This window comes from Syngnathoides biaculeatus, chromosome 20 (genome assembly GCF_019802595.1).
Source record: "Syngnathoides biaculeatus isolate LvHL_M chromosome 20, ASM1980259v1, whole genome shotgun sequence".
NCBI lineage: Eukaryota > Metazoa > Chordata > Actinopteri > Syngnathiformes > Syngnathidae > Syngnathoides > Syngnathoides biaculeatus.
The window spans coordinates 8,007,725-8,032,630 of record NC_084659.1 but is presented as its reverse complement, the minus strand read 5'-3'; the positions used below and the strand labels follow the sequence as shown (position 1 = coordinate 8,032,630).

The 24,906-nt window shown below is 45.0% G+C and overlaps 3 protein-coding genes, 2 long non-coding RNA genes and 1 other non-coding gene across 13 annotated transcripts in view; 4 read left to right on the top strand and 2 right to left on the bottom strand.

The window, feature by feature from the left end:
• Positions 1–286: 286 nt before the first annotated feature.
• Positions 287–11,543, bottom strand: LOC133493878 (sodium- and chloride-dependent betaine transporter-like). Of its 2 annotated transcripts, XM_061807832.1 has the most exons (16): positions 11,199–11,543; positions 10,758–10,959; positions 10,122–10,256; positions 9,221–9,361; positions 8,981–9,098; positions 8,553–8,606; positions 8,019–8,148; positions 6,792–6,926; positions 4,798–4,901; positions 4,589–4,713; positions 3,852–3,964; positions 3,642–3,779; positions 3,283–3,385; positions 3,121–3,221; positions 2,898–3,044; positions 287–1,996 (listed from the first exon to the last, which is right to left on the bottom strand). In XM_061807832.1, the coding sequence occupies exons 2-16, from the start codon at positions 10,945–10,947 to the stop codon at positions 1,835–1,837; spliced, it is 1,896 nt and encodes a 631-aa protein (XP_061663816.1). In that variant the 5' UTR covers positions 10,948–10,959; positions 11,199–11,543; the 3' UTR covers positions 287–1,834. The 2 variants fall into 2 exon arrangements, with proteins under 2 accessions (XP_061663816.1, XP_061663815.1); XM_061807831.1 differs by lacking the exon at positions 287–1,996 and having other exon boundaries at positions 2,460–3,044.
• Positions 4,603–9,028, top strand: LOC133493881 (uncharacterized). Of its 6 annotated transcripts, none has more exons than XR_009793211.1 (7): positions 4,603–4,732; positions 4,828–4,910; positions 6,374–6,529; positions 6,798–6,896; positions 8,559–8,614; positions 8,710–8,799; positions 8,890–9,028. It is a non-coding gene; the product is annotated as an uncharacterized LOC133493881 (long non-coding RNA). The 6 variants fall into 6 exon arrangements; XR_009793210.1 differs by having other exon boundaries at positions 8,707–8,799; XR_009793209.1 differs by having other exon boundaries at positions 8,559–8,631.
• On the top strand, positions 9,548–9,620 carry trnas-gga (transfer RNA serine (anticodon GGA)). Its single transcript has one exon. It is a non-coding gene; the product is annotated as a tRNA-Ser (tRNA).
• A 402-nt stretch (positions 11,544–11,945) lies between the features above and the next one.
• LOC133493880 (protein mono-ADP-ribosyltransferase PARP11-like) lies at positions 11,946–16,688 on the top strand. The gene is made up of 7 exons (XM_061807834.1): positions 11,946–12,437; positions 13,610–13,730; positions 13,801–13,876; positions 13,948–14,020; positions 14,622–14,749; positions 15,584–15,735; positions 15,805–16,688. Exons 1-7 carry the CDS (start codon positions 12,321–12,323, stop codon positions 16,119–16,121), a joined length of 984 nt encoding a protein of 327 aa, XP_061663818.1. The 5' UTR covers positions 11,946–12,320; the 3' UTR covers positions 16,122–16,688.
• Positions 16,689–19,317: 2,629 nt separating this feature from the next.
• Positions 19,318–24,906, bottom strand: part of tmtc2a (transmembrane O-mannosyltransferase targeting cadherins 2a) — a 23,162-nt gene continuing 17,573 nt past the window's right edge. For both annotated transcript variants that reach the window (XM_061806606.1, XM_061806608.1), the window contains exons 4-12: positions 24,729–24,843; positions 24,334–24,419; positions 23,881–24,065; positions 23,718–23,796; positions 22,985–23,106; positions 22,065–22,146; positions 20,439–20,553; positions 20,293–20,356; positions 19,318–19,588 (exon numbers count right to left, since the gene is read on the bottom strand). In XM_061806606.1, the coding sequence (XP_061662590.1) occupies positions 19,397–19,588; positions 20,293–20,356; positions 20,439–20,553; positions 22,065–22,146; positions 22,985–23,106; positions 23,718–23,796; positions 23,881–24,065; positions 24,334–24,419; positions 24,729–24,843 (1,040 nt within the window). In that variant the 3' untranslated portion in view covers positions 19,318–19,396. The remainder of the gene's footprint in view (positions 19,589–20,292; positions 20,357–20,438; positions 20,554–22,064; positions 22,147–22,984; positions 23,107–23,717; positions 23,797–23,880; positions 24,066–24,333; positions 24,420–24,728; positions 24,844–24,906) is intronic.
• LOC133493332 (uncharacterized) overlaps positions 24,072–24,906 on the top strand; it is a 5,956-nt gene continuing 5,121 nt past the window's right edge. The window contains exons 1-2 of the long non-coding RNA XR_009792936.1: positions 24,072–24,323; positions 24,410–24,525. This is a non-coding gene — a long non-coding RNA (uncharacterized LOC133493332). The remainder of the gene's footprint in view (positions 24,324–24,409; positions 24,526–24,906) is intronic.

The window sequence follows — 24,906 nt, the reverse complement described above, 5'->3', positions numbered from 1 at the left end:
AATATATGTACAGTGCATTATGAAAGTACTCGGCCCCCTTGGACTTTTCAACCTTTCGCCACATTTCAGGCTTCAAACATAAAGGTATAAAATTTTCAATTTTAAAAAAGTTTAAAATATCCAATAAACTTCGTTCCACTTCAATGTCTCCCACTTGTTGTTGATTCTTGACAAAAAAAAATGTAATTTTATATCTTTATGTTTGAAGCCTGAAATGTGGCCAAAGGTTGAAAAGTTCAAGGGGGCTGAGTAATTTCACAAGGCACTGTATATGTATTTCAAATAATTATCATTAAAGTGTAAAATGCGTGATTTACGGTGGCGTGTGCACATTAAGAAAAAAAATAGCAATTAACAACTAACATATGAAAATTAAGTTAAATTGTATGAATAAATAAATAAATCTTTGTTATATTCTAGGGCCAAAAGTGTTGGGACGCACGGCCATCAAACACAAACAAACATAAATCTCTTTTGCAGCGATGCTCACGCTCAATAACGCCGAGACGCCTCCATCCCTTGGAACTTCTGTTTTCTCATACCTGCTGCATTATCATTCGCTAACCCATCTGTTTATGCCAAGTCCCTAATTAATAAGCGCAAATGCCGCAGAGGTGCCGTTGCTAAGGAAACCCAATCAAAGCGATCCAAACAGCGGGCAAGCAATCAGACGCGACGAGCGGCAACATAACGATCATGCTTTTTATTTGAATATTTATGAAAGTTCATACAATTGACCGTACGGTACATGCGTGCACATACGCGTCACTCAACGCGGCGTCTGAGGGTGAATTGTCCTCCATCAATTGTGGGAAAACCGGACAAACGGAATCACGCGCTCATCGAATGCCGCTTCACATCATACGTACGTGACCGATTTTGGCATCGCGTACACATACGTGCACAAGCACCCACACTCAGTACAAAAAAATGTGCGGCATTGGTGAGATTTTTTTTTTTCATAGTTGAGGTGAGTGTGCGTGTGTGACTAGCAAACTTATGAAATCTATCATGGTAGAAACCTTATACTATATGTTTATATTATAGAGTACATGTACAACAGACTGTCTTACATACTGTACACACAGTACCACAGGGTAAGATTACAGTCAATACCCATTCAAATGTTCATTTGGGGTCATTGTTTAATAAAAGGGTGTCTACATGAGACTGCCAAAAAACAATTGCACAAAATACATGAATGTACCTCCCGGGGTAATTACTGATCTCTATGCTGTTATCGTTTGCGTATTTACCCATTAACATGTATTTTTTTTTACAGTTCCTTCATCATTCACCGAAAAACTCTGGCCAAAAAAATGAAAGTAGTACAATGGCGCAATCTTGGTGACAAGAAACTATGTTGAAGTGACTTGAGCAGCTTCATTGTTCTTCTCGAGCTCATGCGTCCACTTTTGTAAATGTTCATCCACCCGCTCCCTACTTTCGCTGCCAATCACGACGTCATCAACGGACATCATGGTCCATGGGGATTCTAGTCCCACCTCATCTGTCAGCCCATTCATCGCCAATGCAAACAGGAAGTGGGATCAGAACTGATCCCTGATGCAGTCCCACCTCCACCGTAAATCTTAAATCATATTTTTTCATTGGAATGAATGGGAAGGCTGTTAATCTGTTACAGCCCACCAAATAATGCCAAAATTCCAAAAGGTTTAAGGACAGTGACAAGTCCTGAAGAGTCTCACAGGCAGATCTTTAAATGTTGAGGATAATTGGTACATGGGTTGGGTTACGTGAATAGTACTTCAAACTCATAGTTCCCTGAATACCTGCACAAACTGTAAACGTTCCAGATGATTTCATCAGTCCATTAAACGCCGCTGACTTCCCCCATCGCCATCTTCTCGTCAGCTCCTCTCGCCGTCCTGGCTCGGGCAGGCCCACGGACGACGTGGCCGCACACCGTCAGGATGGGATTGTGAGGCCGAGCCTGACGCAGGTCGCTCGATGGCGTGGTCATCTTCTGGGGACTCTGATTGGACGAGACAAGTTGACGTGAGAAGAAAATGTTAAGATGATGTGATCTATGTCGAGTTCCTTCAAGCTGTCATGACCCCAATCGATACGGACCTCGTGTCAAAGCTTTGTTTTGGGAGAGTATTGAAGGGCATTTTTGTCTAACCACGTCAGTTTGGAACACCAGTATAGATCTCGTGCACCTGATGTCACCATTTTCACGGCACCATATTGCCGGTCAAAAAGAGCTGCTCGACAGTGTGGGGGACATTGAACCGGAGCAGAATATTCACAATGCCCGAGACTTGTTGTGCTCTTGGTTGTTACCACAGATGAGACAGACATTCAAAGAGATCATTCTATGGAATACCAGCTGAAAAGACCAGAAAAGATCGATGGCTTTAAGAACATTAAGAACAGATCCAACAACAAAGTATTTGTATGCGTCCACATTTTTCTACGCTTTCAAACTCCTTCGTGTAAATCTCAACGATTTACCCACCAGATTCGTGTGTAGATCCAGTTGTCCAAGACAAGTGGAAGTGTGGTAGTAATCCAATTTCTTATTGGCGAAAACATGGACTTCGCCATTAAATATGGGTTTGTTTGTTTTTTTTATTTTATTTTATTTTTCCACGTATCTTCATTTATTATCACCGTGTAAATGTTTAACGGTATCGGACAAAACTCTGTGCGACGTGCTATAAGATGAATTTTCGCCTCGTCTCCAATCGACTTAGCATTGAAGAACGGTTTGTTTGATCGACACTTCCGGCCAGTGACGTGATTCGATGACGTAGAGGTGCACGAGCTCTATAAAGAGGTGGCGGACGAGCCAAGTCATGAAGTTTGAAAACTGAGCGAGACTCTGCCGCTAGCTTACGTTCCGTCGGGTTTGGCTTGTCTGACTCACTCACCCTGCACAAAGTAATGAGGATGAACGCCGGGATGCAGATGAGGGGCGTAAGCATGAGCAGGGTCCCCATGGCGAACCCCCACGTGCCCATTTGGTAGTCGTACACCATGAGCAAGTGCGCTTTGGCCAGGTCATACAGCATGGTGACCTGTCGCCCCCGACAAGAAGTCAATAAGTCGGTTGCCAGGCTGACAGCAGGAAGTGACGGAGGAAGACGGGCTCACCGCGCAGAGCAACGGCGTGACCAACAGCCAGCAGTACTTCAGCACGGGGAACGGCCGGTACCCGATCATGTCCTCGATGTTGTCCAAGAAACGATCGGCGCCTGCAAGTGCAAATCACGTGACGCCAATCAGTCTGCGTTAGATGTCAACGCGGCCACCCACCGTACACCCAGCCGATGACGATGCTCTCAAAGCAGGCGATGAAGAGCAAACTGGTCCCGCTCGGCCCGAAGTTGTCGATCAGGTGGAAGAGCAAGATTCCTCCCTTAAAAATCAAATCAAATGTTAAATGGATTTATATTTTTAATCATCATCATGAATCCTTGTAAAAATGCATTTACAGTGGATAGAAAAAGTCGGCACACCCCTGTTCATATGCTCTTTTTTAAAAATAAAGATTCCCAACCGAGATACTGTGTTTGCACAAGTGTGCACACCTTCCTATATCTGGGGTATGGCTGTGTTAACGGGAGTCAACAGACTCATATTCAGTCTGAGTTATCTTTCTTTTCTCCGTGTACCTCCGTGATGAGGGGCAGGCCCAGAAGGAAGCAGACCACCGCAATCACCAGAACCAGGATCTCGCGAGCGCAGGGCCTCCTCAGTTGCCGTGGGAACAGGTCACTGATGGCTGTCGCGAGGCTCTCCACGCATACGAACTGGAGGAACGCAAACAAGCTTTTTGTTACATTTCAATAAGAAGAAGAAGTTGTGATGTGATGATGACTCGCCTGAGTGTCCAAACCCAGCAGGAGGAGCATGAGGAAGAAGAGCACGGTCCAAAAGGGTGCGCCGGGGAGCATTGAAAGGGCTTTGGGGTAGGTGATGAAGGCTAAACCTGGACCTGGAGGCAGCATGGAAAGAAGATGTTCAAAGCAAGTGGTGGGAAATAAAAGTACTGTACATGTACTCAACTTAAATACTTAACTTCAGTAGATTTAAAAAAAAAAAAAAAAAAATCTTACATGGGTATTTATTTTTTTAAAGACTTCTACTACTCTTTGCCCTGTGAGTTAGTAAAAAAAGGAAAATATTTTGTGCCGAGTCTTCAAAACAGATGTTTTATACAAGTAGTTTATTTATCTGTTTTTGTATTTATTTGCTTTTACTTGAGTTTAATCAGTATTTCTTTTTCTGAATCAGTTATTCGACAAATTTATTCTATTGATCAATTGAGTAATGCATCGGCATCTGGCATGCAGGTATTATTATTGTCCACTTGAGGTCGCAATCGTCTTCCACACTATAACATTTTTGACTTTGAGTGTTTTGGGCTTTAAAAGATGCCACTTGGCCCGCCTAACCGTTAACGGGTCCGCTTGTTAAATTCCTGGGGTTAGTTTTTATTGTTTTTATGAATTTTGTATCGTTTCCATGAATGATTTGATCAGTTGTTTCTTCCCCAATTGCCACCTCTGCCGAACGCACGGGTTGCCAAGCGTGAATGAGGACCCGGAAGTCGACCCACCGCTGGTGACAACGTCCTCGATCGCCACGTCCAAGTGGACCGCCATGAAGCCCAGCACGGAGAACACCACGAAGCCGGCAAAGATGCTGGTGGCGCTGTTCAGGAGGCACAGTGCCATGCACTCCCTATTTTGGGCAGAAACAGGTCAGGAATCACCCAACATGAGGCGGCTCTGGTCGTATTGGTGGTGCCGGTGGGTTCTATTGTACCTGTAGCAATTGTTGTTGTACTTGTTGTAGCTTCCTAGAGACGTCAGGACTCCCTGGCTTACGGCAAAGGAGAAGAACACCTGGGTCCCCGCGTCAAACCAAACCTAAACAGGGTGACACTTTTTGATGAATAAATACAAATAATAAATGACTTTGAGAATCACTGTCCGAGACAGATGAGTGACATCATGAAAATTGTCTTTGATGATGTTTAATTACAGTAAAAGACAAACATTTTGAAAAATTGATATCGAGGGGGCGGCATGGTGGTTCAGCTGGTGAACTGTTGGCCTCGCAGTTCCGAGGACGTTGGTTCGATCCCAGCCCCGCCTGTGTGGAATTTGCCTGTTCTCCCCGTTCCTGCGTGGGTTTTCTCCGGGCACTCCGGTTTCCTCCCACATCCCAAAAACATAATTGGACACTCTAAATTGCCCGTAGGTGTGATTGTGAGTGCGGCTGTTTGTCTCAATGTGCCCTGCGACTGGCTGGCATCCAGTTCAGGGTGTTGTACCCCGCCTGGGAGAGGCTCCAGCACTTCCCGCGACCCTTGTATCAGTGAATTCGTTAAGAGTCGGCTGTTGTGACCTCAGGTTGTAGCAATTAGATGTTAGTCATTCTAATTATGTGTGTTGTTGAGTTGCCTGGATGTCAGTTGTGACCGCTGAGGAACATTTTTTTTGCATAAAACGTTGGACATTCTGTCTTTTGTGCACCAAAATTAAAGTCTGGATACATTTGCCATCATTTTGCAATCTACTTTTAACACGAATATTGTTTGAGGTCTGCACAAAAAGCACGTTCGCAGTCCGTCTGCATCCCGGCGTCTTGCGCGAGTGCTTTCCGCAACGACAACACATGGTTGCTATTAGCAACAGGCACCAATAAAAGAATGCAATTTACATGCTGACACATGGCCGTCTCTCTCGCACAGAGAAAGCCGTTAGGTCCTGCGAGATTGATTTTTTTTTTTTTTTTTTTTTTTTTTTGTGTGTGTGTCTGTGTGCCTGTGTTTTTTTTTTTTTCATGTCATCCTGCTCGGCGCCCGCTGATTCACTGGACAGAGAAGATTCATTGATATGTAGAGAAATAGAACCCGGCCAGATGTTTGATGCTCACATTGAAAATCTCGAGACATCGCATTGCATAACCTTCCATTTGAACAACTGACAAGTGTTAATTGCACAGCTCTGTGCACCACCATCTTTGATCAATCGAGTGTCTAAAGAAAGCCAGAAGAAGTCTGCGTGGGCACGACCCCCACGGGGCGATAACCTCCGACTCTTGACGCCCGAACCCCGAGACGGCGAGACTTCCCTTAATATACGGCAACACATGATCCCATTGTGTTCAAACATGCCAAACATCCAGCCCGACACGGCGCAGAATTCCCCCTCTCGGGATTAGACGCGCATCTTCGGACTGACGACATCCACGCATGTGCGCTTTCAGCCCATAAAACCAGTAAAAAAAAAAAAAAAAACTTTTAAAACAGGACTGGGGGTGGGGGTCTGCTGGTTAATGTCACTTGACAAATCCCAGCTCACTTTCTCTTTCTCAGTTTGTTTTTCTTGTTAAGGAGGAAAGCATGGGAGCGGAAACGAGGCCGTAGGAAGAAACGGATAAGGACCACATCATGTGCTGAATGCTTTCAGGGGCCCGATCTCAAGTCTTTAAAAAAAAGAGACAGCCTGCTCGATGCGTGCAACAGGGTCGACGCAAAGAGCCCCGAAAGGTAAAAACCCAGACATGTCTGAAATAAAATCTCAATATTACAAAAATTACATGTATATATTTTTAAAATGTGTATAAATGTGTAACGTGGCAGAGCCACACAAAGAGCACATTTGAAATGCTGAAAAGGATTAAGCATGCACAACAACATTTGATGCATTTGCTGTCATATGACAACAGAAAAGTCCAAAGAGTATCATGCTCTTCTATATCACATATTATTCTATGCATTTTATAATTTCAACTTTTTGTGTTCTTCTTACATCCAGGTCGCCCAGTCTCCCAAAGTCGGGCAAGAGGTAGAATTTCAGGCCCTCGCCAGCACCGGGCAGCGACACCCCTCGGAGGAAAAGGAGGATGAGCATCAGGTACGGGAAGGTCGCCGTAAAGTACACCACCTGCGAAATAATCCGGCAAATATTCAGGCTTTCTTTCGGTGACATATTAGATAGGGTTAGAATCCAAAGCAACGGGTTTTTTCCAGGAAACAAACACAATTACAGGTTCCCAGAGATTCTTAAAAATAAAGCAAAGGAAAGCAAATTTCATACACGAGGTAACTCAATAAAGGCATTTGAAAACAAAGAGATAAAACATTTAAAACTGGACTAAAAACAATAAAAATGACTAACAAAATTTAAAAAAAAAAAAAAAAAAGTAAAAACTGCATACAGTGCAAGTAATATGATCAAAAAGTGGATATATTCTAAAAAGCATGAGGAAAAAAAGAAGAGTTTCCAACCTGGATTTAAAAACATTCCCACTTGGGGCTGACCTCGCCTCTGTTGGCAACTTCTTCCATTTGTGTGCAGCATGATAGTTAAATGCTGCTTTACCACGTTTGCTTTGGACTCTGCGCTCCACTACTTGACCTGAGTCAGTCAATCTCAGAGTTCTCCTGCGTTTGTATTCCGTAAGCATTTCTCTCATGTATTCAGGACCTAAATCATTTTGTGATTTATAGACCAGTAGCAGAACTTTCAAATCTATTCTAAAGCTGACTAGAAGCCAGTGCAAGGACTTTAGGATTGGGGTCATATGCTCTGAGCGCTTTGTTTTGGTTAGAACGCAAGCTGCAGCTGTTTAATACTCTTTTTTTTTTTTTTTTTTTTTTGGGGGGGGGGTCCAGTCAGAAGACCATTACAATAGTCAAGTCAAGCTTTTGCTGGTCTGCTTGACACATACAAGACTTCACACTAGATATGTTCTTCAGATGGTAGAAGGCCGTTTTTGTGATTGATTTGATATGATTGTTGAAAGTCAATGTGGGAATCAATCAGAACATCGAGGTTTTCTGACTTATAAAAGTATAAATAACACTAAAATGTCAGCTTCAAACCAAAATGGTGCACTTCCTGTGTCTTTTCAAGCATGGGAGCCAAGCCTACCACATTTTAAGTTGCCAAGCGAAGCTGGCTTCCGGGTTTAAATTTTCAAAGAGAAATTGTGTGCTCGCTCGGGCCATAGGTACCAAAAAAATGCATCCACACCTTGCCTGTGGATTTCACCCCCTTCCAAACGCAGAAGTAGCACACGACCCAGGCCAGCAGCAGGCACAGTGCCAGATCCCAGTGCACCTTGCCGAGGGACATGGACTCGGACATCCTCAACACGCGATTGCTGCACGGAAAGAGAGAGGGAACGCGCCCGTCAATCTATAAACGGGACATGCTGTAAAGTGAAAGGCGGCGATAAACAGAGCCCGGGCGCGGGACGTGCAGACGAAAATGAGCAAAACATGTGCAGCGCAGGATTGACGCCGTAGAAGAGCGAGCACATGTTTTAAATATATCGGTATATAGCAGCTGGATCACATCTGAACATTTCAAACCGAGTGCAGTTGTGCAATCCTCGTTTACATTTAATGCAGTGATAAGTGAGTACATGTGCCTTGTGAGGAATGCATCGCAGCAATTTGCCGTGTATAGCAGATTTTTTGTTTGCATTGTGATGCCAAAGAAATTGCATCTCGTGTCTGCGTGCGTGGTTGTAAATGTAATTTTTTGGGGTTTTTTTTTCCTCACGTCCAGAATTCCTCTTCGGCGGACTTGACCATCAGGAATGATTCGTTCAGGGATCTGCGGAGGTGGGGTAAAGCACACCGTGAGCAAGTTAGCTACAGCTGCAGATCAACAATTACTAGAAGTGCACAGCAATAAAGAGCACAATGTTTGCCAGCAGCGTATCTTCTTGATGGTTCTCATGCATTCCAAGCAATCCTAATTAACGGTAAAAACCTCTACGAACCCCAAACTCTGGACTACCGCCAAAGTATCTTCTTCTTCTTCAGTGCTAATCCAAATAAGAATTATTTGACTACCTTTCCCTCAATTTTTTTTCCTTATCTCGGAATTCTCTCAGGAGAACACAGAGAAATCGGAGCTCAGTGGTCAAGTTGGAGGCGAGCAAGAGGAGCAGGAAAAGACGTTCCCAGGTGCCCCGAGCGACTCACACGTCAGTCAAGTTCTCAAAGTAGTCGTAGGTGCTGATGTTGTTGAGGAAGGACCAGTTGGCATCCGGTTGGAACAGATGCGGGTTGGAGTAGGGGCTCACCCGGTCATAACAATTATCTGCGAGATGAGACCAAAGATGATGAAAGAGCACCGGGGCGTCTTACGGGAAGATTTGGGGAGTGTTCTGTGGCAGAGCGCCGGCCGGACTTAATCGAAGCCAGATGCTGCTCGCCGCTCACCAGTGTTCCACCAGTTTTTGCACGTAGACCACGGCAGCGCGTTCTGGAAGGAGTTGAACAGGTAGAAGAGGACCCAGGCCAGCACCACAATGTAGTAAATGTTCAGGTAGATGACGATGACGAGCGAGGCGATCCCCACGCCTAAGAGCACACGCGTCCGTTAGACCGCCTGTTGTAAAACCGGTATCAAATGTTTGAGAACCACTTTATATAAGATAACGCTGTCACAATAAATCAGACATAATGCATGTCAACACAATACGTGTCCCGACCACAAGGGGCAGTCATAAGAAAATAAAGAAGAAACTATACAGACAAATAAGAAGAGGTCCCGTAGCTCAGTGGTTAGAGCACTGGTTTGGAAAACCAGCGGTTGTGGGTTCGTATCCCACTGGGGCCTCCACTCCCTGAGAAGGGTTGCGTCAGGAAGGGCATCCGGCGTAAAAATTGTGCCAAACATATGTGCGTTCATCTGAGATGACACGCTGTGGCGACCCCGAAAGGGACAAGCCAAAAGAAACTCTCATAAAGACAAATAACACACAAAAAAACAAAAAAAAAACAACATAACGTTGCCACAAGGCCCCTTTGTGGGATAAAGCGGCATAATCTGATTGGATGTTTTGTTTTTGTGATGAGGTCATGCTGTTACAATATTTGAAGAAAATGCACAATTTCAGATCCCAGAACTGTTTGGCTCAATTGGTTTTATGAAAACAGTGGATTTGTACTTCCCGTGATCTTTCCTTGTGAACAAACACCCTATTAAGTTCTGTTTGTCACAAGGCCCGCAAATGTTTACCGCTACAGCTACACGTCATGATTGTTCATTTATTCAATAAATTCAAGCCTTGTTCATCTTTATTATTATTTTTTTTTTTTTTGTTTATTTTTGACTAACCCTGAAACATAGGGCAAATTGTCCTCCAAGCGGTGACAGTGCTCTGGCTGGTGTACTGCCCCAGCGCCGTCTCCAGGAAGAAGATGGGGATCCCGCCGAAGGCCAGAAACAGGAAGTACGGGATGAGGAAGGCACCTGGATGGCGCGGCGTGACGGCAAACAAAAGACAGAAGAGGGCAGGTGTGCAAGATATTCAGTTGAGCGCAGTACTGTTGTGCGATACGATATTTGAGATATTTGCCATCATTCGAGCAATGTCTCGCTTCCACTTATGAGCTCAAATTTGGAAATACAATTGTGGCACTGAACTAAACTCAATTGGTATATGCACACCAAGCACTCACAGGGACATGACTTGGAGTACATTCTTTATCCTCTGCGAAGAACGAATGGATAAGTTTAAATGTGTTCAAATATGTGCGTGGGGTAAAACTACAGTAAATTTAAAAAAAAATGGACCTGGTCTCCCGAGAAGATGGATTTTCACGAATCTTTTTTTTTGTTTTGTTTTCGTTCAGCTGGATAAACCAACTGCAATTGTGTTGGCCCAACATCTTGAAGCCATTTTGGAGAACAATCAAGATCAACATTCCCAAACTCCCAAGCACGCACAAGCACATACAACATGTTGCTCACCGCCGCCGTTCTTGTAGCACAAATAAGGGAATCGCCACACGTTTCCCAGGCCGACGATCTCTCCCGTCGTGGCGAGCAAAAACTCCCACTTATTGGCCCACTTGCCCCTGACCGGACCTCCTCCATCGGCGTCCGCTTTGTTTGGGTCGGACTCTCTAGCGGGACTCCCTCCGGTTGTCTCTTCAGTCATGGCGACTCAATTCTGTCGCATGAATATAAATAAGCATTATAGAGACGCCACTAATATTTGCACACACAGTGTTCCCTCATTTCATCTCATTTACAGAGTTAATATTGGTTTTTCAATTACCACATATTGCTACTCAATTAAAAAAAAAAAAAAAAAGCAATTACTGACCTTTCAAAAATCCAATTAATTGTTCATTAAACCAAATAAACGTCTAGTTGGTCTCGCGCCTAGAAATGAGATGCGGGACTCACCAGTGGACTTTGCGGTGGACCCTGCCTGGAAGACTCCACGAATGAAGGAAGTGGGCAGGAGTTAAGAGGGGGAAAAGTCTTGTTCTGCAACGGGGTGTGTCCTCGGAGGATGCATTATCCGGGGGTGAAGAAAAAGGAGGAGGACTGAAGAAAGTGAACGCATGCCAGACATGAGGATGAATTAGGGCTCTTGTAATGCATCAATGTGTTTATTGTGCATCATCAAGTGACGCCCAGCGGAAGATAATTCACTCCAGCGCAAGCAGTCTTCTTTTGAACATTTTATGATATTATTTGATGTATTTCTCAAAGCGGCACGGTGGCGCAGCTGTGGAGCGTCGTTCAAATCCGGCCCCGCCTGTGTGGAGTTTGCATGTTCTCCCCGTGCCTGCGTGGGTTTTCCCCAGGCGCTCCGGTTTCCTCCCACATCCCAAAAACATGCATTGATTGGAGTCTCTAAATTGCCCATAGGTGTGATTGTGAGTGTGACTGTTGTGTGTCTCCATGTCCGCTGGGATTGGCCGGCAACCAGTTCAGGGTGTACCCTGCCTCCAGCACTGCCGCGACCCTCGTGAGGATAAGCAGCTGAGAAAATGCTTGGATAGATGTATTACTTGATACCGGGAACGAGCAAAGTCGACTATCCTGATGTTTATTGTATATCTTGAAGAACAAAATCAGGGAGAAATGCTGACGAATTTCGACCTGCGCGTCTTAATGTGAGCCGTGCAGCTGAAAATCAGGGCCGAAAATATTAAAAATTAGCGGGAGGTGATTGACACGTGATCCTGTGACGTTATCCGCTAGGACATCCCAACCAGGAAATGAAAGTGAACGTCGAATAAGGAAAGCTTGGTGCCTAATTCCACATTTTGTTTTCGATGGCAGCGGGCGCCTGGCACGCGCCAACGCCGTGAGAGTCGCGACATTCCGCGACGGGCGGCGTCATGTTCGGACGCAGCTTCCAGGACGACTCCCCTGGGTAGACGCCAGTGTGACCAAATCAAAATCCCCCCCCCCCCCACCACCACCACCACAGCCGCCGCAGGGTCCCCCAGTGCCCCCCATCCCCGCATCCTCGTGGATGTGTTGCTTCAGCATCCATTGTTTGACTTTAGCGCGATGCTAGCCACTAGAAGTGCCGAGGATGAGTCCCCGGAGGTGGAAGAGATGGACACCCTGGAGCCCAACTGGTGCTGGTTCTACCTGGCCGAGTGCGGGGTGTGGCACATGTTTGAGGTACTGTTTCGTTTTGTGTTGCACGGGAAAGCGCACGTTGCACTGCTTGTTTTTCCTCGCCGTGAGAATGCATAGACATACGGGTATTCTGTGACGTAAGCGCGCAAGCGCCCTGTTGGTAAATATTGCTGCAAGTTTAAATGTCATATCTGATGTTTATTGAAAGAACTTAGATTTAGTCTTCATCAAATCTAGGCAAAGAGATTATAGAATCCAACTTGGGCTTCCTTTACTCATTTTTAAGTCAGACAACGTAACTTCTGCTCTTTATTATTTTTATGTTCATATTTCACATAAAAAAGAAGATGATTGCACATAAAAGTTGAATGGCAAAAAAGTGTATTAAAGAATATTGGAATTACTGCTCGTGGGAATAAGGTGACTGTAAGGCATCAGTGACTCATTCTTGACCACATCCGAGGATATTATGTGCAACAATTCATCGATTAGTTGACAACTGATTATCAAATTATTTGACTGCTATTCCAGTAATTAATCGATCGTTCTTGGACATTGTTTCGGATCATTGGAATTTCAGCTTCTCAACAGTAAATCCAGACTTGTATTTATTGAAAAGTTCATCCATGAAAATTAATTCTGATTTAGCTAATTATTATTTTTATTACATAGGTATGGAGATTAGCGAGACAGACGTTGACTTCTTATGACTGCTACTGTAAGTCCTTGTCTGCTATTAAATGTACGGCAGTCCATCCATCCATTTTCTTTTGCCGCTTATCCTCGCGAGGGTCGCGGTGGAGTGCTGGAGCCAATCCCAGCTGTCGACGGCCAGGAGGCGGGGTACACCCCGAACTGGTCGCCAGCCAATCGCAGGGCACCTGGAGTCAAACAGCCGCACTCACAATTACACCTAGGCGGCAATTCAGACTGTCCAATTAATGTTGCATGTTTTTGGGATGTGGGAGGAAACCGGAGTGCCCACCCGGAGAAAACCCACGCAAGCACGGGGAGAACATGCAAACTATGCACAGGCGGGTCCAGGATTGAACCCAGGGCCTTACAACCGTGATCCACCGTGCCGCCATGTACGGCATTCGGATCGCATATGTTCTGATGTTTATACCATGGCGATGCCTTTTGTTTTTGTGGCAAGTAGTCCTCACTCTTGTCCAATGTGGAACGTGAGACTAATTCAACTCATCTCCTGGCAGATCGACCCGAGCGCCGCCTGCTCCGTGACCAGCGCTCAGATTGAGCAGTGCTACAACCGGAACCAGCGCGGCGTCATGGAGTTCTACACCGCCAAGTACACGTACCGGCTGGACTTCTCGGGTACGTCGTCCGCGGCGAGACGCGTCCCGTTAGCCGGGACGTCGCTCATGTTTGTTCTCGTCTTTGCCAGTCATGCGCCAGATCAACCTGACGACTGGGAAGCAGCGACCGATCAAGCGCTCCCTCCACTCGGCGACCGGTTTCAGGTGGGCGTGGCAAGCTCACGTTATGTGATGGCGTCGTCTCGTCTAGTCTTTGACCTTCGCTCCGCCTTCAGGTTCATTTGCGACAACCTGGCCTTGCCTGTGCCGTGCCACTGGGAGAGGATCAACACGGATGAGCCCTATCAGGTACAAAAACAACAAAATAAAATAAAGTCTTATGAAATTTCAAATGGTTGCGGCAAACTTCACTACAAGCAGGACGTAGTGGGGAAAAAAACCTAAAGATAATTATGCTTTATGTATTGAACCAAACTACATAACCTTGTTGAAAGTCCACTAGCTTCATGTTCACACATCAAGCAGGGGTGTCAAAGTCATTTTTCTCGCGGGCCACATTGTGGTTCCGGTTTCCCTCAGAGGGACGTGATGACTGTGGAACAAAAATATTTAATCATCATATTTCCATCATCCATTTATGAACTAGTTTTGAAATCGGAAATCTAGGGTAATGGGTTTTTTAACGATTCACATTTGGGAACACAAAAATGCTCGTCATATCTCAACTTTATCATTTATGACATATAACAATTTGAAATTTTGGTACAGATTTTTACAAGAATCATGGAAATTGACACTAGATTTGGCTTCGCGGGCCACATAAAATCACGTGGCGGGCCACATCTGGCCCCCAGGCCTTGAGTTGGACACCTATTACATAAAGTTATACGCCTTAGATGACCAGCAGACAACTAGCATTGAAATTATCATCCATTTTTCCACGTGACAGCTCATCCAGTTGGGCCGAGACACCTACGAGTTCAAAGAAGTGGCCCGGCTTTACGAAAGGACCATGGATCGGCCCATCAAATCCATCCAGAGGATCCAGAACTTGGACTTGTGGGAGTTCTTCTGCAGGTTGGTGAACTCGCGGGGAATTGGGCCTCAAGCGTGGCGAGTCGCGCTCTTCTTTTCACGGCGTCGCGTGTGGCCCGATCACAAGATGTGACGAGACGTCAACGAGCTGGCAGAAAGCTTTCTTTGGATTCGAAAGATCTGTATTCATTTTACCGTAATTTTATCAGAATAAAATAGTATGTTTTCCAGTATAATCATGTATTTTTTGAGAAAGTCTTGTTAAAGTACATTAACTGAAGATTACCGTAATTTCTCGAAAATAATGCGCACTTTTTTCCCAAAATATTTTCAAAAAGTCAAGGGAGCGCATTATATTTAGGTATGGATGAAAAATAAAAAAATACAATCACATTGTATAGTCGTACACAGGTACATAGATTGGGGGGAAAAAAAGGTTTGCATTTACATTTCAACATGATATTAGATGTCTTATTTTACACATTTATATAAATGACGGTGATGTGGGCCACCAACCTGAACTCTGACCTCCTCGGGGGGGATGTTGCATTTTACGATCGTTAGCGTGACATATTTGTTGCTACTGCACCAAACATTGAAAAACAATACGAGTTACAAACATTAAAAACGCAAACCTTGCAAACTAGAAACAAATCATTCCTCATATTTTGAGCATACGGATAGCTGCAACTTAGTGGTGCGCGTTGTACATTGGTAGAAGGGTTTTCCTGATTTTTGGGGGTGCGCATTATACTTCAGGGCGCATTATACTCGAGAAATTACGGTGCATGAAAAAAATTGAATTTTGCATTTGAGTGTGTCCCAAATACTCTTTTGTCACTTTGAAATGTGTGTGCGCGTGTCCCCTTTCCAAAGGAAGAAAACGCAGTTGAGAAAGTTGAAGCGGACTCTGGACATCGAGGAGCGGATGCTTTTCCACGGCACGGGACACAACAACATCCAGGCCATATGCATGTTCAACTTTGACTGGCGGCTCACGGGAAGCAACGGCGACGTCTACGGCAAAGGTGCAAAAAACCGCCCGCGCCGGGCCCGATTGCTTATTTACTACCTCGCCGCGTTTTCCTGCTTTTCAGGGAGCTACTTCGCTCGGGACGCCAAGTACTCGAGTAAGTTCTGCCACAACACGGGCAAGCACAACAGCAACCTGCAGCGGCACGGCCTGGCGCCGCCCATCTTCGCCAGCGAGCCGTCGTACAAGAGCATGTTCCTGGCGCGGGTGCTGGTGGGCGAGTACACGCTGGGCCACCCGCTGTACTGCCGCCCCCCGTCCAAAGACACCAGCCTCACCAACTTCTTCGACAGCTGCGTGGACGACACGGCCAACCCGAAAATCTACGTCATCTTCGACAGCAACCAGATATACCCCGAGTACCTGATTGAATTTTACTGAAAATTGCGTGCGGTCCCTTTCCCGGCGCTCCAAGCGATGTCAAGGCGATCTTTGTGCCTAAGTAGAGCATGAATTATCTCAAGTGCCTTCGAAGAGGATAACGACAATTCTGTGAGCCCCCCCCCCGACCCCCCATCCCCCGGCCCCACCCTTCACTGCGACTACACAGGACGTGGACACTAAATAAGTCCCCAAAAGAAAAATCAACAACGAAACTTGACTTTGACATCAATCTCGGTGGCTGTTTTGTGCAAATATAATCCATGCAGAACATCCTCATGGTCCCCACATGTGTAGCACTGTCAACGACAAGTAGAGCGCAACACTGAATGTCGCTTAGCTACGTGTGCTTAACAAATCATCTTGTTAAGATGTTACATTACTTTGTGCGCGTGTGTGTGTGTGTGTGTGTGTACAGTGCCGGTTCTCGTGTAGAGAGGAATAAGAAGTGACTGAGTTCGCCACAAGGTGGTGCAATAGTACACGTATGGTTTCAGAGAAACTGTTGTCAATTTGTGTTAAGTCTGTAATTTGCACATCGTGTGACTAATAAACTTTTTTTTTTTGGTTTTGTTTTTGCTATGGAATACCTTAGGTCGATGATAAAAGAATATACAATTTGATTTAGCTTGTATCAATAGTTAAATTGAAATACAGCTATTGAAATGTGATCATTTTGAAATAATGTGAATTTTACAACATGAAATTTTCAGTGGCATTTTTAATTCAAATCCTGGTAGCACATATTTAGTTTCACAGTAATTAGAATAATTTAAGAAAGGCACTAGATTGGCTAAAAGAATATCCGGGTAATTTGGGCATTTAACAACGGCTTACGTGCAAGTACCCGGATGTCACTGACACTCGCTATCTGGACACGTACCAACTTGTTAACCTGGAAAACATTCGAATATGACAGCACCCCGCCTTCAAATATTGCTCTTTTGGCCACGAAATTGTCAAGTCTTGTCATTTACACCATTTGCGGGTCAGTTCTTTGGGATTTGGGAGCTAAAAAACGACAATTTGCCCAAATCTGTTTCAGTAATGAACCCACATACAATTAATTTGTCAATGTGGGGAAGATGGCGGAGATATGAGGCAGTTTTATGACACACAATTCCTTGAATATGGCGCTATCCTTTCACCAAGGTGACATGCTGACAGGTGAGGTTTTTTTTTTAATTTATTTTAATCTTTACCCGTGACTCGTCATGGCGACTTGTTCTAATTCACTTTTTGTCCAATAGATGTCGCTGTTGTTCCACAAATATGAGCCATAGAAATCACTGATTTTGTACTGTGTTGTATACATCTCCGTGTATTTAAAATTAGGCACACATATGGCTTCACTAAATGAATACATAGAAACACACTCGAGCACTCATTCGGTACACGCATACATACTTCATGGAATACACAATTACATTCGCATAAAAACACATTTAAGAAGACACCACTCGTGCAATACACAGAAACACTTAAGTACATAAATACACATACAAATCCTCACACAGACGCACAAGAAAGTAGTCTTGACTGAATAATTTCTCGTCGACTGGATTGTTTGAGATCATACCAGTCATCTTTTTCTTGATGTATTCTCATCAAAAATTCTATTAAGATGGCCTGTCTGTTAGGTACTGCACAGTGAGCATGAAAATAATTTTTCTTTTTTCTTTTTTTTTTTTTTGCATCCATACTGTGTATACGTTGTCGCAAGAAAGCGACCAAAAAAAAAAAAAATAATTTGTGAGCCTTCAACCTGCTTTACAGAATGATCAATGGTCGTGACCATATGTTCCTCTGCTGGTCCACAGAATGATGGAGAGGAGCAGGGAGGAAATCTTTAATCTGCCGCGCTTCCTTCCTTGCGTGTATCGCGTGGGCCAATAAAACAGGGCAGGTGCAGCTGCTGCCTGCTGGGAACGTGAGTCAAACCTTCTGATCTTCACATTACGGCTCGACTGGCAGCGGGGTGGAGTTGCGGTCCACGCCAAAGCCGCCACAAGTACATTTTTTTCCAAATAAAACATTATACATGCTCGGAGTGCAAGAATCACAACACGATTCGCAGCACATAGTTGGCAAACATTTTTATTTCTGGGAGAGAAAAAAAGTTTCAGCTTTCCGTACAAAACAACGCAGCTTCTTTAATTTAAACTCCACAACCATGAAAGACATCTTCATGTAACGTTTGGTTTCTGCTATTAATGCATTGGTTGATATTTTTTTTTCTCATTGTGGGACTTTCTGATGACTGCTACATGATGAAAATAATGTTAGCCGCAAGTTTTGTTGTTTTAGAAAGGTGAGTTGAACCTTTTACTGTACTTATCCAGGACCATTTCACTTTTTATAATCTATGAAAAAAAAAGCTAAATTAGTGGCAGACTGAATAGAAGTTCATTCATGTTTTTTTTAAGTGAAAAAAAATCCATATTTTTCAGAGAAGGTTACCGTCACCAGAATGTCATATTTTACTAAATTAAAAAGGAAAGGATGAATATTACTAGTCATACTGTGTTTTCATGGACAAAAGTTGTATTTATTTTTTTTTTTAAATTGGGAGTATCAGATTGAAAGAAAAGCCATTTTTACAAGTGAATATGTAAAATGTATTTTAAGTAAATCCTCCAACACATCTGACTTTATTTTCTCATTGAGTGTTTTTTTTTTCTTGAAAAATTGCTACTTCTTGAATAAATAAAACTTTATTCTTGCAATTTTTTCCCCTTTAAAACATTGCTACTTTTCTCAACTAAATTTGACTTTATTTTGGAAGATTGCAATCGATTTTTCTTTCATTGCTGCCCGAATATTTCTCCGTAACATATGCGAGATGGCGTCAAAGCAGGGCGCCAATGTAAGCCAGCAATGAAATCACTGGTTTTCACACATTGACAAAACAATATTAATAATAAATTAACACATGATCACGCAAGAAATAACACATGTAAAAAGAGAGAGTTCTTACCGGCTTATTTACCTGTGTGTTGTTTTTTTTTTTTTTTTAATTTTTTGTGGGCATGAAAGGCGTGTAAGCTTTGGCACCACGTTTGCTTTCGTCTTTTTTCCGTCATAGTTACTTATCTTGTGTCGGGGTCTTTCGTCTGCACTGGACCTCCACAGCTTGTAAAAGGAGCACTGTTGCAGGACAAAAGCCACGTTTTAGTCAAGTAGTGCATTCAGTTCTGTGTCGGGATGAAAGAGCCGGCCGGCGTAGCGCCATCACAGTTCACTCCGGCACCACACTGTGCCCCCCAGCGGTTTATTCAAGTAGAAGGCTGTTCCATCCTGGTGGCGAGCCCCTGCCTCTCCATGATGTTCCACAGTTTGCGCAGGTTGGAGCGAGTGATGGCGTCGTCGGGTTTCAGGCGCAGCGCCCGTAGGTAGTTGGCCTCGGCCTCGGCCAGCTTTCCGTTCAGGTGCAGGATGGCGCCGAGGTTCATGAGAGCCGCCGGGTACTTGGGGGGGGGGGGGGGGAGGAAGCGGTCAGTCGGAAAGTTAGCGGGGCAGTAACTACAGTCGCAGTCAGCTTGTATACAAAAGGGCTTCTGGTAATCCTAAAGTCAATTACGCAAAAAATACTGTGATTGTTGTGACGTTTATGAATTAAAAAGCTCCCAATTTTTGAAAGTCATCTCGCAAATTATTTTTGGGGTGAAAATAAAAATTTGCAGCGTTATAGAGGGTGATGGTTGCTAAGAAAACGGCAATTGTTATTATCCTTAAACAAGAAAAGCTCTGAGACTGGTTGGAGGTTGGTAAGAGCGTTGCCCTCACAGTTATCAGGTCCGGGGTTCAAATCCTGGCCCCGCCTGTGTGGAGTTTGCATGTTCTCCCCGTGTCTGCGTGGGTTTTCTCCGAGCACTGCGGTTTCCTCCCAAATACCAAAAACATGCATTAATTTGAGACTCTAAACTGCCTCTAGGTGTGTTTGTGATTGCAACTGTTGTCTGTTTCCATGTGCCCTGCAATTGGTTGGAAACCAGTTCAGGATGTACCCCGCCTCCTGCCCGAAAATAGCTAGGATAGGCTCGAAAACTCGCGCAACCCTTGTGGGGATAAGCAGCTCAGAAAATGGATGGATGGATTATTACTCCACAGCGGCAGAAAGGCATGGTGCCAGATTTTGGGGATGGACCGGCGTTGTAAACCTGGTACTTACGTCTGGTCGAAGGGAGGCTGCACGTTGGTATTGTTTTTCTGCCGCCTCGTTCAAACTAGCCTGTCTGGAAAGATCACCACAAAGTGTCAATAGAACATAAAAAAAAAAAAAAAAAAAACCTTGACTGGATTGTTTTCAAAGCCAACCTGAGCATGTGCGCTGCACTGAAGACCACATCGAACTCCCTGCCTTCTAACTCGGCGGCCCTCTCTGCCATCTCCGCCGCCTCGACCAGTCGGGACTGCTCCAACAGGAACTGACCTGCACAGAGATCGGGGAGGTTTCGCTAATTCCGAGTGAGGGAACAATGGAAGATGAATGGAGCTGGTGAAAAAGACGAGCGTCACGGGAAATGAACCGGAAGGTCGGCGAGTGAGGGACAAAGACGCTTGAGAGATCCTCTGTATGTTTTCCCAACCGGCCATCTGGCACGCCAACCACAACTTCCTGTCCCACTGTCTCGAGATGATGAGATGTTTTACGTCTGACACGTCTCGAGGCACGTTTAGTCTGTTCCGCAAACAATTGCAGGAAGCACTTGCTTGTCCTGAACATCTCCCTATTAAAATGGCAGGCAGATATCAGGCGCACGTTCGGAGCTCACCCCACGAACCCTGGACACGCTCGAGCAACCAGATGTGAGATAACGTGCCAAATAAATAGCATGTATTAGAAGCGTCTCCAAGATAATGCAGAAAGGAAGGGGGAAGCGGCACGGTCCAAAGACAGCAGTGCTCTGCGTTACCAGGTGCCAAAGCAAGCCAGGGAAGAGGAAACGAGGACGATATGAAGGACACAATTGACGGGTTTACTTCCTGGAAACAGCAGGACAGGATTCAAGTTACTTGGGAGCCAATAAAACCCCACCTGGCATAACCGAGCCCTCATAATGCGAGTTCATCATTCACCCACGCAAGCCCACCTGTCGGCACTGTCGCAGTTCCCCTTAAACAAGTCAGCCGAGCAATGGATCCCACCCCATTTTGTGAACAATTTGAAAAACTGACACCCCTTTGTGAAGAACTTTGTCAAACAGGACATTGCACCCCATCGACAGCTTAGCCGGCTGGACCAAGATTCGCTCGTACCAACGCAACTCCCAACTTCATTAAAGAACCAATATAACAGCGTTGTTAATCATGCAGTCACACAACAGATTCTCCAGGACCGCACACTTCCTTTCAAGAACTTCACCAACCTACCCTCAATGTCCCCGTTGATCATTTTGCCTAAAATCCATCGCACTAGACCAGACAACAGATTCCACCCTTTAAACATTTGATCTTTTATTTCCCAAACTACAAAACTCACCACTTCCGTCAACATCTTCACCAAACAAGGGATCGGACTTTACCAACACCACACCCACCATCAACAACTTCATCACGCAACCAATTGCACCCCTGCGCCTATCAGTTGCCCGAACAACGGATCACTTCCTACCAGCAACCTCACCCCATTAACAGCTTCATTTCACAAACAGTTGTTCCCCTCCATTTTGTACATCCGGCTATTTTTTTGTTGGGGCCCTCCCTAATTACAAGCATTATCGGGTTACCCGGGCGCCACAGAGTCCGCCTCGGTTTAGAACCTCAGCTGGCAGCAGTCTGGATACGAGGTGGAAGCTACAACGCTTGAATTGCAGATGAAAGCGTCTAAAGATCCCTGTGTAATCGGCCAAACACTTAGAGACTGTCCATGAATGCAAAGCTAAGACGAGGACAGCACCAATCTTTGGACTTTCAAGTTCTATAGGAGTTTTTCGGGCTTACCATAGTGCATGTAGCAGTTTCCTTTCATGGGGTCCAGCTCAATGGCTCTAAGGTAGTACTTTTCCGCTTCAGTCTTCTGCCCCTACAAGAAAATGGAGCAAAAAAACACCAGTTTACGACCAAGTTTGCATGGGCTTCCTTTCATTCTTCAACTTCTTCAGATGTATGTAGTACTCTTCACGGTGAACTATAGTACAAGACTCCAGTTTGACCTTTCCTCCACGTGTCTGACCCCTTTAGGGAAACAATATAAGTGTAGCTGATTTAATAAGGAAGCCCAGCAATTGCATTAGAAGTCTGTCCGCTGGTCCATTGTCCAGAGTCTAGTTAATCTGTGGTTCCTGTCGATGGGGCGGGGCCTCAGGGAGCGCGGTCCACCAACGCCGCACCGCCAATACTCTAGGTGTGCAGTTGTGCTGAGAAAGACTCCGTTCAGTCCTTGGCCCTGTGTTTTCTTTCAAGGAAGGAAAGAGGTCAAATATCCTTCAAGGGTTTATGGAGGTCAACTCCCACAGTCAAACTGGACTCAGCTGTGAACACATCTGTTGTCACGTTAGAGTTTTTTTTTTTTTTTTTTCTTCCTGGTAGAAGGACAGGATGTTGTTTCTGCAGCTGCTGCAGCGCAGGAAAACATTTGGGCATCTGTATGTCTGTGTGTGTGCGCGTATGTGACCCGCACATGTTTACCCGAACAAAATCTAATAAACTGAAAATGGACCTGTCCTCGTCCCCACGCCTGTGACCTTCAGACGCCTCCACATTGTATTTTTAAAAAATCTCTGGCAGCAGTCCTGGACGAGGGTCCTTCCAACTTTATCTCAAAGACTGCCTGGGCGTTGTCTTGCACTATTCTTTTACAGCGCTCCATTGCTGATCCGCATAGCTCCACTTAGACCTGCGGCCTGTGTGTGTATACGTACCATGATGGACAGCAGTTTTCCATAAGTGAGGTGGGCCGGGATATGGTCCGGCTTGACCCTGAGGGACTCCTTGTACCAGTGACCTGCCTCCTCCAGCTTGTTCAACCTCATGTAGGCTTCTCCTGGGAACAGGGAACAGGGGTCAGGGTTTAATTGGAAAAGTAAAGATCCTGGGGGGGGGGATAAATTGCAAGTTTTACTCAAGGGCAAACTATGTACAGTATCTTATAACATCCACAATGCTGGGAGACAATAGTTAGGCAGGACGACACATGCAGTTTTGCTGTTGCAGTGACATGACATCAACATGACATCAGCACACGTCTCCCCCACCTGACTAAACACGCTTCTAATCCTCAACGAGGGCTCAAGCGGACCATCTCAACTCTAAGCTTCCATTAATGTCATTAGTGTTACAAAAACAAGGCGTTGGAAGTGATTTATTCCCTGGATTATCTTCAATCCTCTCCAGTAGATGTGCACGTTTCGGAGCTACACCGTTCCGTTGTTTGCTTTGGCAACGCTTGGAACATTTGTTGAATTCACTTTCAAGCCCCCTCTCATGTGGATCATCAAACAAGAAGTTTCATCAACACGTCTCCAGCCAAAGTCAGCACCAGATGACATTATTTGCATTGAATGCCATCGCGGGGCTGTTTTATAAAGTAGGTGTCACCGGATTTATGATGCCAGAGTTTATTGTGAGCGTAATGCAAAACAAAAATTTGCGTACCTATCATGTTAAAAAGGCTATGTGGTGCAAAATGTCGGGGCATCCTCTGCACTGCCTGCTTGTAAATAGAGAGGGCCTCCTGTAGAATGAGGGGAAAAAAATACATTTTTTGTTTTAGTCAACATCAAAAACAAAAAGCTGAAACCTTGACCAAGCACGATACCTCCTGTTGGCCCTGCTCGTGCAGGAGTTTCCCCAGGTTATACAGGCAGCTGGTGACAGAGCTCTTGTGGGTGTGGGGATCCTTGAGATTCTCGTCAGGAATGTTGGCGCATGTCACAAAGGTCCGCTTGGCCTCTTCCAGGTTGCCCTGGTTCATCAGGATAATTCCCGTGTTGAGGTAGGCGGCTGCAGCACAGAAATGGCAAAGGATGAGGCTGTTATATCCCTTGATTAATTTGTTGCTTAAAGCTCTTGATAGTGTTTAATTTTTCCTTCATGTATTTTGGGATTCAGCTCAAATAGCCTGACACGCCAAATGTGGCCCATCCGACGACTCAGAGATGAAGTGTGACCCTTTCTCTGGGTGTAATTATTCCAAAGACTGCAAAATGTCAGAATGTGTGAACCACCACGGCAGCCATTGTTCCGTGAAATACCCTGAAGGTATCCTTACATGCTAGCGTTGGCCGACTCCCAATAGCCAGTTTGTAGTAATGAAGTGCCTCTGAAAATCTCTCGTTCTCCTGCAGCAACAAACCCCTGCAAGACATCAAGAGAGGAAAAAGCCGCACACCTTTTGAGAGGCACAGTCACTTTTGACTACCGGGAATTTGAAGAAAATAATATGGCAACGTCACTTCCAAAGGTGTTGAAGTTACTTTGTGTTATTTCGAACTTTGATGAATTCAGGTTGCGGCAGAAACTTCAAAGACCCACCGTCAATATGTTCTCATTGCCCTTTTTTACTTTTTTACCTTCTATTTTTAGTTCCTGCCTGTTATTCCTTTTGTGCTCAGCATCACAACTCCCGTCAGGGTGACAGGAGTGGTTGATGTCTTTCACACTCACAGGTTATACAGCATGTCAGCCATGTTCCCTCTGTTGTGCAGAGCATTCCTGTATGCTTTCTCCGCCTCCGCCATCTTGCCCTGGCTCTTCAGAACATTTCCTAGATTGCCCCAAGCTGTGGGAGACATTGAAACAACCTGTCAGGCTGGATAAAGTCTTGTCAAGAGTCAACCAAAGA